The 17800-nt window shown below is 37.2% G+C and overlaps 1 protein-coding gene across 3 annotated transcripts in view; it reads left to right on the forward strand.

Annotated features, from left to right (window-relative positions):
• The window catches only part of MAGI3 (membrane associated guanylate kinase, WW and PDZ domain containing 3), a 247008-nt gene that overhangs the window by 165909 nt on the left and 63299 nt on the right, over window positions 1-17800 (forward strand). For all 3 annotated transcript variants that reach the window (XM_019659190.1, XM_019659192.1, XM_019659193.1), the window contains exons 3-4: window positions 8128-8247; window positions 13075-13284. In XM_019659190.1, coding sequence (XP_019514735.1) covers window positions 8128-8247; window positions 13075-13284 — 330 coding nt within the window. The remainder of the gene's footprint in view (window positions 1-8127; window positions 8248-13074; window positions 13285-17800) is intronic.

The following is a 17800-nucleotide window of genomic DNA, read 5'->3' on the forward strand; positions in this document are numbered from 1 at the left end:
CCTTACAAGTGAAATCATATGACATTTGTCTTTCACTGTCTGACTTACTATGCTAAGCATGATATCCTCTAGGTCCACCCATGTTGTTGTAGATGGCAAGACGTAATTCTTTTTTGTGACTAAATAATATTCCATTGTACGTATGTACCACCTCTTGTTTATTCATTCATCCATTCAGCGATGCCCAGGTTGCCTTCATACCTTGGCTATTGTAGATAATGCTGCAATGAACATAGGGATGCACACATCTCCTTGAAGTAGCATGTTGGGTTTCTTCAGATAATTACCCAGAAGTGGGATTACTGGGTCCTTTTTGTCACTTTCTATAGCCTTTGTTTTAAAGTCTATTTTGTCTGGTATAAATATTGCTACTCCAGCTTTATTTTTTTCATTTCCATTTTCATGAAATCTCTTTCCCATCCCTTTACTTTCAGTCTGTGTGTGTCTTTCGATCTGAAGTGAGTCTCTTGTAGGCAGCATATATATGGGTCTTGTTTTCTTATCCATTCAGCCACTACATGTCTTTTGATTGGAGCATTTAATCCATTTACATTTAAAGTAATTATTGATAGATATGTAGTTATTTCCATTTTATTATTCATATTTTTGATCATTTGTTGCTTTGTTTTAAAGAAGTCCCTCTAATATTTCTTGTAATGCTTGTTTGGTGATGATGAACCCCTTTAGCTTTTTCTTGTGTAAGAAGCTCTTCATCTGTCCTTTGATTCTAAATGATAGTTTTTCTGGGTAGAATAATCTTGGTTCAAGGTCTTTGCTTCCTTGTTTTTCATCACTTTGAATATTTCCTGCCAATTCCTTCTGGCCTGCAAAGTTTCTGTTTTCTGCAAAGAAATCAGCTGACAGTCTTATGGGAGCTCCCTTGTAGGTAACTAACTGCTTTTCTCTTGCTGCTTTTAAGATTCTCTTTGTCTTTCACCTTTGGCATTTTAATTATGTTGTGTCTTGGTATGGGCCTGTTTGGGTTCATATTGTTTGGGACTCACTGAACTTCATGGGCTTGAATATCCATTTCCTTTGCCAGTTTAGGAAAGTTTTCTGTCATTATTTCTTCAAGTAGGTTTTCAATTCCTTGCTCTCTCTCTTCTCCTTCTGGTACCCCTATAATGCAAATGTTGGTATGCTTGATATTGTCCCAGAGGCCCCTTAAACTGTCCTTATTGTTTTGGATTCTTTTTTTTTTTTTTGCTGTTCTGATTGGGTGTTTTCTGCTGCCTTATCTTCTAAATCACTGATTCGATCCTCTGCTTTATTTAATCTGTTGGTTCCCTCTAATGTATTCTTCAGTTATTGTAGTCTTTATTTCTGACGGGTTCTTTTTTATGTTTTCTCTCTCCATTTTTATGTTTCCTGTCTCTTTGTTGAGGTTCTCCCTGAGATCACTGAGCATCCTTATAACCAGTGTGGAACTCTGCTCAATCTCCATGCCTGTTATCATTTTTAATGATGAAAATAATTTGTCTCCTTGCTCTGATTTTAGTTTTGCCTTTGAAATATATATGGTTTTTACTTCAGATTTTAGACCAGTTTCTGAATTCAGGTTGGAGTGTTCCATATCAATATTCACTTCTTCTCTTTGCATTTCATCTGTTAAAGTATTTACAAAGCACTGAAGCTTACAGCAAGTACTCAATCTGTGGAAAACGCCAGAGAGTGCTGTTGAATAGTACTCAGATAATATTCAGATTTCTTAATAAGGTTAACATCATTACAGAGAATCACATGTCAAAACTGTCATTTTAAGGACTTATTTAGTCTCCAAAATTTGTAAATTTCTTTTGGAATGCCACTCATAGAATTTATGTAGAGCATAAATGCATATAATCTTACAAGCATTGTATTTTCAAGAAAAACCCACCATTAGCAGACAGGGCCTTGACCACGTCCTTAAAGCATGGAAACAGCTGCCAGTGAGACTGACTGAGCAGACGGTGACTACTGGTCTCCCACGCACTTCTGTCCTGGTCCCCAGAAATGTCAACTTTAACATTTGATTCTACTTTTTAGTGTTTCTTGCTCTTGCTTTCAGTTGATATCATTAGATTCCTTCAAACAAGTAACACCTCTGTGTCAAATTGTTAAGCTTTAATTCTCACAGGAGAATTATAATACTTATTTCTTATTTTCCTATTGACTGATTCTCCTTGGGATTTAGAAAAAGTGAATTTGCCAAGAAACTCCAAGAAGTAATTTCTACATGGAAACACTACTGTAAATTGACTGCAGCTCTCTTATACTGCTGGTGAGAATGCAAAGCAGTACATTTACTTTGGGATATTTTCTTAAACATACACTTACCGTATGACTCTGTATTTTCACTCAGAGATATGAACCCAACATAAATATAAAGATGTGTCCACCCAAACAAAGACTTGTAAGTTTATAGCAGCTTTGCTTATAATATACAAAATCTGGAAAACAACCCAAATATCCATCAATGATGAATGCATAATCAAATTTTTGTATATCTGTACAATGAAATACCACTCAGCAATCAAAGGATATTGAACCACAAGATGGATAAATCTCAAAAGTGTCATGCCGAGTGAAAGAAACCAGACGCAAACCACTACTAGAATCAAATTAATGTATGTTTCTGTTTGTATGAGAGCCTATTGAAGGCAAAACTAGTGACAGTAAGTCAGTGGCTGCCACATGGTTGGAGATTGTAAGGGGCCACAAGGAAACTTGGGTGTGATGGTTCCCAAAACTCATAGAAATGTACTGTTAGAATTAGTGAATTTCATTGTAGGTCAATTATATTTGAATAATGTGACCAAGTAAACTCCCACAATTGTATTCTTTCATATCATCAATAATATGAAAGTTTACAAAAAGAGATCGTTTATAATAGCATCAAATATTTGAAAGACCTAGAAATTAATCTTTAAAGAAGTGTAGGGATCTCTATAAGATAAAATGTAGGGACATTAAAGAAGGTTTACTATTTCTGGCAGAGATTTCTTGCTCATGGATTGAAGACTCAATATAGTGAAGATATCAGTTCTCACATTGATTAATAGATTCAGTCTAATCTCATAAAAATTCCAGCATTTAAAAAAAATATATTTTATTGGGGAATTGGGGGAGGGGAAACAGTATTGTGAAATTGGGGAAGGGGACCAGAAAAGTTGTTGTTCTTCAATCTTTGTTGTAGAGGGCGCCAATCACCATCTGGCTTCCTGTCAGCACCTTGTGGCCTCTAAGCTCAAAGTGCTGTGTTCAATCTTAGTTGCGGGTGGGCATACCCACCATCCCATGCGGCAGTCGAACCAGCAGCCTTGTTGTTAAGAGCACACGCTCTATCCACTGAGCCATCCGGGCGGCAGCTCAGCTCAAGGTGCTGAGTTCAGTCTTAGTTGCGGGTGGGCATAGACCACCATCGAACAGGCAATCTTTTTATTCTACCAGCTGAGCCATTCTGCCACCTGTTGGCAGCTCAGTGACAGCTCAGCTCAGGCGCAGTGTCACTGGCCCATGTGGGAATCGAACCGGGGGCCCTGTTGCTCAGAGCTCATGCTCTTAAGCCAACTCTGAACCAACTGAGCCACTCGGCCAGCCCATTTCCAGCATTTTTAGCCTGTTCATCTGATTCCAGAATTTATGTGGAAAGGCTATAAATAGAAAAACAAAATAGGTGGACTTGCTCTACTATATCAAGATTTATTGTGAAAGATATAATAATTACAACACTGTGATAATGGTGCAGGGAGGGTCAGTGGATAAATGGGATGTAATAGCCCTGTAACAGGCACCCAGCCCTACACAGACATTCTATATAAGATTTCTATGACAGAAGTGCTGTGGCTGATCAAGGGTTAAATAATTGCTGTTTCAATAAGTCATGCTGAGTGGCCATTTGGTAAAAAAGAAACGTGAACTACTACCTCCCATCAGTTCCCTGCCCCAAAATCTGTTTTAGTTCATTAAAGTACTAGGTATGAAAAGCAAAGCTGTAATGGTTTTATAAAAGAGTATAGACTATCCAGATGGTCTTGGGAAAGATTTCTTCAAGACACGCAATGCAATAGATAGAAAGGAAAGGATTGATAAACTTGAATACATTAAAATGAAAAACTTCTATTGTCAAAAGAGCATTAAAAAAAAAGGTGAAAAGTACAGAGTAGGAGAAGTTACTGTCTGTTCTGCTACAACCTTTGTTTCTAGGATGCAAATAAGTTCCTATGTGATTGGTAAATAAGTAGGAGAATGATGTCAGTTTAACTGAGGTAACACTGGTCCTTATTCCGTTCACCCCAACAAGCTAATGTTTTGCATGATCGAGTAGCAACGAGTAAACAAAGGATATTCAAACATGGCTAAATGTAGCATGTACTATACAGGATGCCCATTCACCTCAGTTTGGCCTCTTTTCACAATTTGAACATGTGCTTTACCTTAAAATTTGTTATTGTACATTTTGCTTTATCTTCGTTATTCATTAACCTCAATCCTTCTTGTATAGCCTCAACCTTTTTTTGTACCCCTTTCTGTCAAGGTACCTTTTAATTTTTTTTCCTGTTTTAAAAGACAAAGTATTTTATTTACTGTAGTATTTATGATTAGAAATTTAACATGTCTTTCAAACTGTATTAATATTTTTCATTAGGATTGGTATTGATTTGGTAGTGTTACAAAGTTGCAATAGGTTTTGAGCGATCAGCCCTGATCCCATTTTCTCCATAATCTCTGTTATTTTTGGAAAGCTCTCCATGAATTATATAGACTATCAGGATAATATAAAGATAAAATTTCTGGAACGCTGAAGGCAATGGGGTAGGATGGAGAAGGGAGAGAACTTTTTATGTGTATGGGATTACCTTTTTTGGGGAGGGGAGGAAGTGAAAGGTTTTAATGCTTATATTTGTAAAGAGAATTAATGTTAAAGCCACTTTATAAGTCTTGGATATATGTGTGTTGGAATCACACATAACATTTCATATTGACTAATGGAAAGAAGCATGAACATCATCTTGCTCAACACCTCTTTGCAGAAAGAGACAGAAGCCCAGAGGGATGAAGTGCTTGTTTAAAACTGCACCATTAATAGTAATCCTAGACTAAAACATGGAGTTGCTCCTGTCCCTTGGGTCAGTACTCTTTTTATAGTATTATCTATAATATGGTTTTCCCTTATATTGGGTTTCATATTGTCATTATATTTTATAGTAGAGTTTATTTGGATAATATTTCAATTAGCCTTTGCTACATAACAGACCACCCCAGAACTTCATGGCTTAAAATAACAATTATGTATTGTTTCTCATGATTCCATGAGTTAGTTGAGCTCAATTGGGACCATTCATGTGGCTACAGTCATTGGCAGCACAACTGGGTTGCAGGGGCCAAGATGTCCACCTTCACATGTCTGGGCCTCAGTGCTGTTTGCTGGCTGGGGATCTCCATTCAGTAGTCTAGCCTGGGCTTCCAGACATGGAGGTGAGAGCATTCCAAGAAGGTAAAGATGGGAAGTCTAGACTTCTGAACTTGAACAACATCACGTCTTCCATATTACATTATTCAAAGCAAGTCACAAATCCAGTCCAAATTCAAGAGGTGAGACAACAGACCCCATCTCCTGATAGAAGGAGGTGCAAAATATTGTGGCCATGTTTTTCCGTCTATCACAGGTAATTATACATTTTAAATTTAATCACTGAATTTGTTTTCTAATGTCAATGTTTACTTACTATGGAGCTAAAAGCTGTTTATTTGGGGGAATCTAGCAATACAGTTTTAGTCAACATATGAGAAACAAAAATTTGAAAAAAATGTATTATATTAAGAAAAAGGAAGTTATGCTTTCCAGATTTTGTACCTTCTGTGATGTGAAACAGATAAATAAATGTTCATTTCTATAAACATTTTTATAAAAAACAAGGGGAAAAAGTTATTGAATACAATCTTTGTTGCTTAGAATGTTGGCTTAATCATTACTTTCTGGTATCATTACCATTAATGTTTTATCATCATCTTTGTGGATTTTTTTCACATGTTACAGCATGTAATAGATTATAATACAACTAAAAAGTATACGCAATTAATGGTTTCCCATGAATTAATTTATAATAATAGTGTATTGCCAGGCACTGTGCTAATTACATTTGTGTAAAATTTCACTTTATTTAACAATTATCTATATGGAGTACCTACTCCTGTCCTCACACTGTGCCAAGACTTGGGACTATTACTCTGAACCAAGTCATCATGGTCCCCACATACCCTAGATGGGACTCAGGGAAGGTTCTCTAAAGAAACTTTCTAAGCCAGGCCTTGAAGAGTGAGTAAGAGTCAGCTGAGGTAAGTGTGGGAAAGGGAATCGGAAGTCTCCCAGGGAAAGGAATGGCTTGATCAAAGGCCCTGGAGGTAAGTGAGTGCAAGGAATTGAAAAAACATGTATTATGGCTAAAGTCTAGAATGTGAAAGACGTGAGGCAAGAGAGGCGCTGGAGAGGCAGAGTCTGGATTTTATGGCAAGGATCATGGGAAACTATTGATGGGTTTAGAGTTTTTTGCTCAGATGGTTTCAGAAACATCATTGGCTGCAAGTTGGGGAAGGGGTGTAGCCAGGGAGAAGAAAGGGTTGACCCTAGGAGACCAACAATGTAGGCCACAATAATGATATGAATTAGGTGAGTATGAGAATGAAGAAAAGTATATAACTCCTAGAGGTATTCAGGAGAAAGAATCAACCAGATCTGGTGACTGGATGTGGATGGAGGAACCCCAGATGACCCTCAGGTTTCTAGCTTGGAGCGCCATTAATGAATAGGGAGGGTAAGTGGAGGAACAGGTTTGGGGGACCTCCTGGGGCAAGATTTGCTACAATCCCAACTCTTGTTCCAGGCTCAATACCTTGATCTCTTTTTTATATTCCCTAGCATTTGAAATGACATTTCTAATATTAGGTTATAAAAATGTTAATTCTTGTTCAATATAATTGTATCAAATGGAACAATGCTGAGAACCTGAATTTATACCTTGGATCTGAAAAAAAGATTTTTACAGTTGATCCTTGACCAACTCAGGTTTGAACTGTGTTAGTCCACTTTTTTGCAGATTTTTTTTTTTAATAAATATACAGTCAGCCTTTGGTATTCCTGGGTTTTTTGCAATGGGGATTCAACCAACTATAGTTCGAAAACAGTATTTTCGATCTGCAGTTGAGAGTCCGCGGATACAGAGGGCCGACTGTATGCGTTGTTCTAACCATTTTATATAAGGAGCTTGAGCATCTATGGATTTTGGTATCCATTGGGGATCCTGGAACCAATCCCCATGGATACCAAGGGATGACTGTAGTTAAGTTTTTAGGATGTTTTAAGGCATACACAGATTTCCAACTGTGTGATGGGTCCATGCCCCGAACACCACATCCCCCTGGTATTGCTCAAGGGTCAGTATATTTTAGCGTGAATTCCTTGATAGATAGAAATGTAGTGCTCTATTGCTGTATTGAATTTCATTCAACAGTTTACTTACTGCTAAATTTTTAAAAATTACTTCAAGAGAAGAATGGCTAAGAAGCAATATGTGAAAACCTATCTTAAGCCATAGCCTTTTATTCATTTATCTACAATAATTTCATAATACTTGTCCAAGTTTTTAAAATAGAGTTCATTAAAATAACTTTTAAAAATTGTTTTTCTCTTTTATTGTCCTTCACGACTCTAGAAAGTACAATGTTTCTTTTCTCTAGGTAAGAAAAAATTACCTATGATAACTACATAAAAATGAAGTCTATCGTTGGTGGATTTCTCTTCTTCAAATGTTAAGTTATAATAATTAAGGTGTAAAAGAAGAATTAACTGTTGTGTCTTGGAAAGTTAAGCTTTCTTTGACACTAAAATTTTTTTTGTCTTTGTAGCTTTGAATATCATAGCTCTCTGTAGATGTTATTAAAATATATTTACTCATTCTGCATTATTTATTGTCCTACTTTCACTTAGGAATATTAATTTGCCTAAAATTTTCTGATCCTCATTCTAGTAGGTATAATATATTTAATAGCCTGTTTCTCTGTAGACTGAATTTTCTATTATTCTCAATATTCTGTAAATTTAAAAAGCACTTTACAACCTACTTTTTTTCTTGTTTTTTTCCCCCTTAGGCACAACAAGGGCCCCCAGGGATGGGGAAGTACCAGGGGTGGACTATAATTTCATTTCTGTTGAGCAGTTCAAAGCACTGGAAGAGAGTGGAGCGTTATTAGAAAGTGGAACGTATGATGGTATGTCCCCAAATATTGACAACGAGAACCCAGAAAACTACCGCAATGACTGCAGTTATTTCAGAGGGAATTGGATCAGTAAAATACCATTTTTTAAAAAGTTTCTTTCTGTCGATCTTTGGGAAAATTTTCTTTGGATTAGGGTATTTGTAATCCACTAGTTAAAAAGGGATGAAACAATAAACAAAAGGATTTCATCATATTGTAAAGTTGATTGTGAACAATATACCAAAATTATTCAAACTGACCAGTTTGCATATTTCATAGTAATTCATATTTATCATATGAACTCAGCAAATATTTGTAGATTGTAATCTATTTATGATTGAGAATTCAAATACTGTACACTTGAAAAAAATCTATTTGTACCTTGGCTAGCTTGAAAAAAAAAAAGTGTAGATTGTGGGGGTGGGAATAACAAAACAGAATAATTGGTTTTATTTTCATATCTCTTCTACCCACTTGATTCTAAGAAGTACAGATTTAAGATCAATTTCAATTTTTAAATAATTCTATGTTAGATCCTTTTTTTGTCGCTTATCTAACACTTCACTGGCAAGCTCGTCCACTCCTCTCGCACCCTGTACTGTTCCAGCGTTGCTTTATTATGCTATTATAGTTTCCTTTTTCATAAGCTCCATGAAAGCAGACATAATGTCTTTGACATGGTGTTCAATAAATATCTCACCTCGATTTCAACGTACCTAATTATGTGCTTGTGTTCTATCTAAAAGAGAGATTCTTCATAATTTGTCTTTAGCTGCACCATGAGTTCAAAACTGTGAGGTCACCTTTTTCTCACAGCTCCCATCTAGTCACTCCTTTCTTTGTAGCAGCTTTCTCAATACCTTTCTTCTCACCTGCATCATCTCATCGTAGGCCCACAGAACTAGCTCCTGTCTGGGCTGTTGCAGTTGATCTCATTTGTTCCACTTTCTTCCCTCTCTCCCCTCCACGTTGCCCGTTGCTACCATGCTAGTATTTCTCAAGCACAGCTCTGGTCATGTCTCTCTGCTCTTAAGAATCTTCAGTGATTTCCTTTTACCTGCTAAGTTTTGTCTTAGCTTACCCTTCCTGTCTTAGCTTTCATAACTTCATTAATTAATTAATTAATACATTCATTCATTCATTTGATTTTTCATTCAGCAACCCATTTATTAAGTACCTACTATGTACCAAGCACTGTCAGAGGAACTAGAAATACTATGATGAACAATATTGAAATGATACTGCCCTAATAAACTCTGTATCATATTGGGGAAGGCAGTCAAAACAAATAAAATAACTATAAATTGAGATGTTATGAAGGAAACAAAAATAAGGAATTTAAAGAAAATAACAGGAATGACTTATTTAGATAAGGTGGCCAGTGAAGACTTCTCAGAGGAAATGACAGCTACTTTTGCCAACCTGATGGTTGTAGAAGTGGTATCTCATTTTAATTTTAGTTTCTCTGGTAGTCAGAGAGTTTGAGCACCTTTTCATTTGCTTGTTAATTTTTTTGGACTTCTGCAAATTATCTGTTCATTTGCTTTCTCTCTCTTTTTTTAAATGGGTTCTCAATCACGTTTCAGTTTGCAGACCTTCCTTAGATAGATAGATATTTATCTAGATCAGCAGTTCTCAACCTTCCTAATACGACCCCTTAAATACAGTTCATCATGTTGTGGTGACCCCCAACTATAAAATTATTTTTGTTGCTACTCTATAACTGTAATTTTGCTAGTTATGAATAGTAATGTAAATATCTTTTTGTTTTCCAATGGTCTTAGGCGACCCCTATGAAAAGGTCATTCGACCTCCAAAGGGGTCACGACCCACAGGTTGAGAACTGCTGAATAGTAATCTCTTATTGGATATAGTTATTTTCTCCTATTCTGTCACCTAATAACTTTGTCCTGTGTTTCTTCATTAAACAGAAATCCATAATTTTTGTCTGATTTATCACTGTTTTCCTTATGATTTGTGCTTTGGAAGTTTTGTTTAAGAAGTCCTTCTCTGCCTTTAGATCACAAAGATATCCTACATTTTCTTCTGTTAAGTATAAGAATGCTACATATGACAAAGTGGCGTATTACATTCTATTACTTACTGTGTGTTCAATTCAAAGGAAATACAGATTTAAATAACAATCATACATTATTTCACATCCATCAGATTGACAGAAATGTTTAAAGTCTGATAATTGTGGGAAATGGTGACTCCCATACCTAGTTGGCAAGAGTGTAAAATGATACAGTCCCTTTGGAGAGCATCTCAGCAATAGCTAGTAAATTCGAAGATGCACATAACTGTGACTCAGCAGTTCCCTGTCCAGATGCCTACTCTAGAGAAACCCTTGTCTATGTGTGTATGTACACATGTACCAGAATAGTCATTACAGCACTATTTGATACAGAGAATGGAAACAACTCTTTTATCAGGGAAATAAATAAAATACATTTCAATTTGTTCATGAAAATGGACTATTATACTGCACTTAAATGAATTTGAATCTACATGTATCAACAGCGATAAGTCTTAGAAATATAGTTGTATGAAAAGAAAGTTGCAAAAGGATACATACTGTTTATAAAAAAGATATGAAATGTTACAAAAACACTTTATGAAGCTTTTGTGAGCAACAGTATTGAAACGTTATGCATGTATATACATGTGTCCTAGAGATGCACAGTTTGCAGGGAGGGAAATGCCACATGCTAACCTCAGGATAACTTAGAGAGTGGGAAGGGCAGAGACAGGAAGTTAGGGCTTTAATAGTATATGTGACCATAAATGTATGTCCTTAAAGAAGAAGAAAAGGGAGACTGGAAGAAATCTGGCAAAAGTTAGTATCTGGAGAATGTGTAGATAGATAGATAGACAAGGATATTTCTAATACTATTCTAATGTTATTGTCTATGATTTTATCTATGTTTAAAATATTTCATAGTTGATAGTTCTCAGAAAAATGAAAAAAACCTTCAGGAAAGGAAAAAGAGAAAAAGGAAATCTCCAAAAGAACTTCAAAAAGATAAAAGACTTTCTGTTTGTAACTATCGTCAGAGTTCACAAACCTTGTAATTTTATACCTTTCCGTAGCTGCAATCTTGATATTGACCAACAACTCAAGAAAAGATCTAATTTACTTATAAGCAGTGCTTATTATTAAAGCCAGTATTTTTTTAAAAGAAATAAGGAAACTGCCAGAATTTATGAAGTCCTAAAGTCTTACCAATGATTATGGATAACAATCACAAAATCCTGATTTTTTTCTAATTTTCACCCTATAAAAAAGTTAAACTTCCTAGAGTTAGATAAAAATTACTGAGAATGCTCACTAAAATGTGTTTCTAGTGAAACTAACATCCTTAGAAAAAGCGGACTTTTTATTTTCATCATGGCACATCCAAATTCCTTGGTAGTGGGATTATCGAACATAATGCAGGAAAAAATGAGATCCTAGAGCATCTTTTTCCCCAACCAAACCTCAATTTGGAGCATTTCTGTGCCCTTTGCCCGAGAGAAGTGTGAACTGGTTTTTCATTGGTTCCTTGCTTTCCTTATGGGCCAGAAAGTTAGCTGATGTCCTTCTTAGTCTGTGTTAGTATGAATCTTTGCAGCCATCTCCATGACAGGAGTAACTCCATTTGAGACATGGATTTGAAAGTAAGGGGATAATTGAGTGGGTGAGAGGCAAGATGTAGTTGAAAAACTTTTTAGTTTGATTTCATTGTTTTGTCTGGAGTATTAAAATGACAATACCACCTAAAGTCAAATTTCCAAAGACTTCATCTTAACATTTTCCCCCTCAAAGCATGCGTGACTTAAGGTAAACTGTTATTTGTAGCTTTGCCTCAGTGTTATGGTGAACAACCCATGTTTTTTTTTTCATCTTGGAAAAATCATCCATTATATACCCCATTAATTTACCTTATGTGAATGAGCATCTTAATTACCTCCTTAGAAGATGTGATTAAAAAAAGAAAAAGACCATGTGTATTTTATTCCTTCACCATATTTATTTTTCTGTAACATTAGCATAGTGATTGATAGAAGGCCAAAACTAGGAGGCATTACAAACTATTAATGTAGCTGGACCTATTGAGTGCTTTCCCAATGTATTTGGCTGCCTAATGAGAGCTACATGACAAATTGAGAAGGTACTCAATTTTCACTCTATTCTGGAATATTTCTTTTTACTGAAAAAATTACTGATCCTCAAGACTTAACATGTTAAAGTATTTTTTCCTTTCCTAAGAGTAAGCCAGTATTGAATTATGCTGATCATGTCTATTTTTTCAACAAATTGCCAGATACAATAATATAATTAGAATGCTCAGGAAGACTTTTAAAAATCACTTTTCCATAAACAGCCTACATTTCAATGTGGACTGGTTAATTCTTAGCTTTATCCTTTGCTCACATATTTCCTCATTGTACCAAAATAGTTCATTATGTTGCATATCAGAACAAAATTATTTTAGTTTTCTTCTCCTTTACTTTCACTTTTTATGCCAGCCTTACATGAGAGCATTAATACATTTAAATTCACAAATTAGGCCCTACTTTAGAACCCATGCAAAGCAAGCCCTGTTGGAATAAATAACGTGTGTGTGTGTGTGTGTGTGTGTGTGTGTGTGTGTGTATGAAGGGCACTTGCAAATTAGGTTTTTTGCTCTTTCTTCCTCCTCCTTTCCCAAGAAGTGTTTTGTCCTCCTTTTGGCCAATGGTGGGGATTCAGAAACCAGCCTAAGATAACGGGGCAGAGACATACACTAGGGCACCTTGTTTTGACTCTCGATTCAACACTAGTACTTCCAGCTGCTGCATTTCTGTTCACTTCAGGAAACTTCTATGGGACCCCCAAGCCTCCAGCGGAACCCAGCCCTTTCCAGCCCGATCCCGTCGATCAGGTCCTCTTTGACCATGAGTTTGACACAGAATCCCAAAGAAAACGCACTACATCTGTCAGCAAGATGGAGAGAATGGACAGCTCTCTTCCTGAAGAAGAAGAAGACGAGGACAAGGAGGCTGTTAATGGCACTGGACATGCAGGTTCGTACATAGATGCACAGCTCATCTTCCACACTGACTTTCCTATGACACTGAGTTGGAAGAAGTAAAATTTTTCACAAAGCATATATAGAGCAGGTGATGGGATGCTAAGGTTTTTTGTAAAGGTTATGTGTGGAACAGTGTATCTCTGTCAATCATCTTGTAAGCTGAAATGAGTTGCTCCAAGTAGCAATTTTGATAAATCAATAATAAGCTATCATTGATCATAATGTAAGATTCCGTTACTCTGCTGCTTAAAAGATCTGAGATTCATTTCTGACACTGCAGTCTTACTGACCTAAATCCTACTTTTCAAGATGTGAACAAAATGTAGATGTTTTAAGAAATAACCTTCAACTAAAACCAGGTATAAGGGTTTGGAAATAGGCTGGCTGGTAAACATTATCTGAAAGGTCTGTTAGCAGTATTTGGAGTTTAAATCCAGAATCACTCAAAGAAATTTCCGAACTTGACTCCTCTACTTTTCATTAAATGCAAAACCAACAGAAATTGAGTGGTGGAGAATCTTCTCCTTTTGAGTACCCCTAAATAATGTGATTGCTTGGGGGATCCTAATTGAGAGTATGAGTAGGAAACCACAGAATCTCAGCAGAACTTATTTCAGTGCCATTTATTCAAATAATTCTACTCAAAACATGACAGTGTAAGCTTCGTAAGGCTCGGAATTTTTGCTTGTCATGTTCATTGTGGTATCACTTGCACCATAAACAGTGCCTGGCACATAGTTGGAACTAAAAGAATATTTTATTGATACCCAATAAATAAATGAATTCGATCACATCCCTGTGTTTGCAGAACCCATTACCATCCCATTTTTCCAAAGCATCCTGATATTTTCCTTCATGAGTTATTAAAATTTGCTGTGCATATTGTATTTGTCATTTTAATACATTCATTGGTTGTGTTCCCCTTCAGAATGTGAGTCGTTCTATAGTCCTAATATTTCACATAGTTATACCACATAATATGCTTGATATTTAATAATGACTCCAATACACATATTTGGGTGAAAACAGGTCTGAAAAGGTTTAGGTGAATTCACATCTAATTTTTTAGAGGTTGTTAAGGGAAATCATATTGAGCAACCTTTTGATGTCGATGTCAGTTTTGCTCTCCCACAAAATCAAGTTTGTTAATATTTTTCAATGCTCGGAGACCATGGGATTAGAGACCATGAATTGTCCCATTGTGGGAATTTATATGTTCTGAATTTGAGGGAAAAGAAAATGTGGTCATTTTTTTATTTTCCACTCCTGAGGCAGAGCCTTGTAGTGACTACTGCAATTCCCTTAGAGGAAAACCTATCTGTAATCCCCATAGTTTATGCTTGTCATGTAAGCCAGTTGCTCAGCCAGATGTTACATCCTCTTTGATATTAATATTTAAAGGGAGTGTATTCAAGAGTATGTGGGAGGCAGTTTATACACGACCCCTTGTGTATAGGTATCACTAGGACACGTCCATTGGAATCTCTATATTTCTTTTTAAGAGAAAATAGAATATTTCAATGAAAAAATAATAAAAGACATGACTAAAAGCCGGTGGTCTTGTCTGAATAGGTACTAACCGTAGTTAATTTATTCAAAGTTGGGGGACTGTGCTTTGTGTATTGCGTTTGGGGACTAGGATCTATAACTGGAAGATGAGAAAATTGTTGGAGATGGAAGTGGAGAGAGTGTAGGTAGAGGTAGATAAAGGTTTATTTATATATATCAATATGTATATTATTTTAGGTCTTGCTGAAGAATTAATGTAAGGATGCTAATATGCCCACATAAGGTGACATATGTTATGTAATAATGCTTCAAGTTTTCCCAAGAGGTGGTGTTGTATAAACAATATTTTCAAGTCAATTGGCTATGAAGTGACATCCTTTGTGCACTTACTTGGAACTATATTCAGAAAGGATTATAGCTCATGTAGTTGCTTTTGCTTTTCTCCAACATCCACATATAACAAGAATATACCTCCCTTCCAAATTGATTTATACATTGGGTGCCTTTTAATTTCTGTCACTTCTGCATATAGACTAAATCATGTGTTTCATTCAAATTATTCAGTAGATATTTATCCTACACCTGCTAGACTGCTAAGTGGTAGGCACTGTTCTCAAAACTGGGAATAAAGCAGTGGACAAAACCCCTGTCTTCGTGAACCTTAGCTTCTGGTGGGAGAGATAGAATTATCCAACACCAAAGAGTAACATATAGTATGTTAGATGGCACTGAAGAGAAAAACAAAGCAGAGGAGGAGAAGGATGAAGAGTGGTAGTGGCCAAAGATTGCAATTTTATAGAGTGTCAGAGAAGAGGACTTTGAAAGAAGTGAGGGAGTAAGCTCAAATTATTTGGAACAACACTCTAGCCAGAGGGAATGATAAGTACAAATACCCTGAGGTGGGGGCATGTCAGGAATATTCCGACAACAACAAGTAGACCAGTGTAGCTGGATACAAGGTGGGAAGTGCAGGATATGGCACTGGAGCAGAATGGTGGAATGGAATGGAATGGAATCCAATCCAATGAGGTCAGATAATGATGGTGGGGGTGGTGGAAATGCGTATTAATAGGCTCTTTTAGAAACAGATTTTGCTTTCTATTCTGAGATAAGAAACCATTATAGGGTTTTGAGTAGGGGAATAACTTGATAAAACAGGTTAGAACTGGCTTATTCTGGCTACTATATTGAGAATAGGCAGTAGGAGGGCACGGGCATGGGGATACTAGTTAGAAGGTTATTGCAGGAATTTAAGTAATAAATGGTTGTTTGGACCCAGTGAAAGTTTGAGAGGTAAGAAGGGGCCGAGCCAGTAGCATCTGCTGACAGACTGGGCATGAGGCGTGAGAGAGCAGAGACAAAGAGCGCTCCAGGTGGGTTAGCTGGAGGGATGGAGTTGTGTTTATTGAGATGAGAAAGATTTTAAGAGGAGTCAGTTTGGGTTGGGAAAGGATAGTAGGAGCTCAAGTTGGGATATTTAAGTTTGAGATGTCCACTAGACTTCCAAATGGAAATGCCATGTTTGAAGTTGGACGTAGAAGTTTACGTTCTGGTCTGAAAATAACATGGTTGGACATCATCAGCATTTAGCTTGTATAGCAATGGCACTGAATGAAATCACCAAGAGAGTGAGTATCGAAAGAGAAGAGAAAAAGTACAAGGACTGAACCCTGAGAAGGCAGCCTAATATATATAGATCAGGGAGACAGGGAAGAGCCGGTAAGACACAAGGAACAACAGCAAGAGAGTGCAGTGTCCTGGCAGCCAGGGGAAGAGAGCGATCAACCACATCAGATACTACCGAGAGCTCAAGGAAAGTGGACATTGAGAAGTGACCATTGCATTTAGTTAGCTATATGGAGGTGATTGGTGACCTTGATAAGAACAGGTTTATTGATGAACGATCAAAAGCCTTGTTGGAGTGAGTTCCAGAGATAAATGGACTATGGAAGTGGAGGTAGCCAGTATAAACTCTTTCAAGGAGGTTTGGTGTAAAAAGGAGAGAAATGGGGGTGGTTGTTGGACAGGAAAGAGAATTGTTTAATTCACTTTTAAAGAATGAAGAAATAGCTTGTGTTTATGTGGATGAATATGATATTCTAGATTAGGGATGATTAGTGATGCAAGAGAGTGAGAGAATTGCTGTAGGCAAGAGGCGATGGGATGTCATTTATCATTGGAGAGGTAGCCTCTATCTAGAAGCATAGACAGCTCTTCCACAGTAATGGAAGGTGGAGTAAGTGGACACAACTGTTGTGGAGAAGTGATGGTGGGACTCTGTGCAAGTTCTCTTTTGCTTGCTTCTGTTTTCTCAGTGACATAGGAAACAAGGACATCAAATGAGATTAGGAATAAGGGAGAAGTAGTAGAGGATTTTAAATGAAGGAAGGTATGAAATATTAGTTATCCAGGAAAGTGTCAGAGTGCGTGGACTAAAGAAATGTTCTGTGATTGTCATCCATTCATCAGTACCTCCTTGAGGTGAGTGATCATGAATTAAAAGTGAACTTTTAATAGTAGTGTTGCCTGCATCCAGCTACATGTGTGGTGTAGAATAGCTGGAGAGTAAGATTAAAGCAGAATTATGGTCCAGGGCTAGCCGAGTGGCACGTTGGTTAAAAGCTGGCTTGGGACGCCAGCTCTGAGCAGCAGGGCCCCAGTTCGGATCCCACATGAGGGCCAGTGACACTGACCTCTACTGCTAAGATGGTGAACAACACCTCTACCTGGAGCTGGGCTGCTGTGAGTCACCAGTGACGGCGTAGGCTGCAGCCCCTGCTGCAGTGGGCTGCCATAAGCTACCCTGTGTGGCCGGCAGCCAGCATGAGATGCTGGCAGCCGGCATGAGCTGCTGTGCGCCGCCGTCCAGTGGCCAGTGACTGATCTGCCTCACCCAGGAAGAGCGCAATGATCAAAATACCAACATGGGCCAGTGAAGCGATGTCCTCCACAACTAGACTGAAGAACAAAAGGACAGCAACTTGTCTGTTCCCCTCCCT

This window comes from Hipposideros armiger, unplaced genomic scaffold (assembly GCF_001890085.2).
Source record: "Hipposideros armiger isolate ML-2016 unplaced genomic scaffold, ASM189008v1 scaffold_297, whole genome shotgun sequence".
In the NCBI taxonomy this organism is placed as follows: Eukaryota; Metazoa; Chordata; class Mammalia; order Chiroptera; family Hipposideridae; genus Hipposideros; species Hipposideros armiger.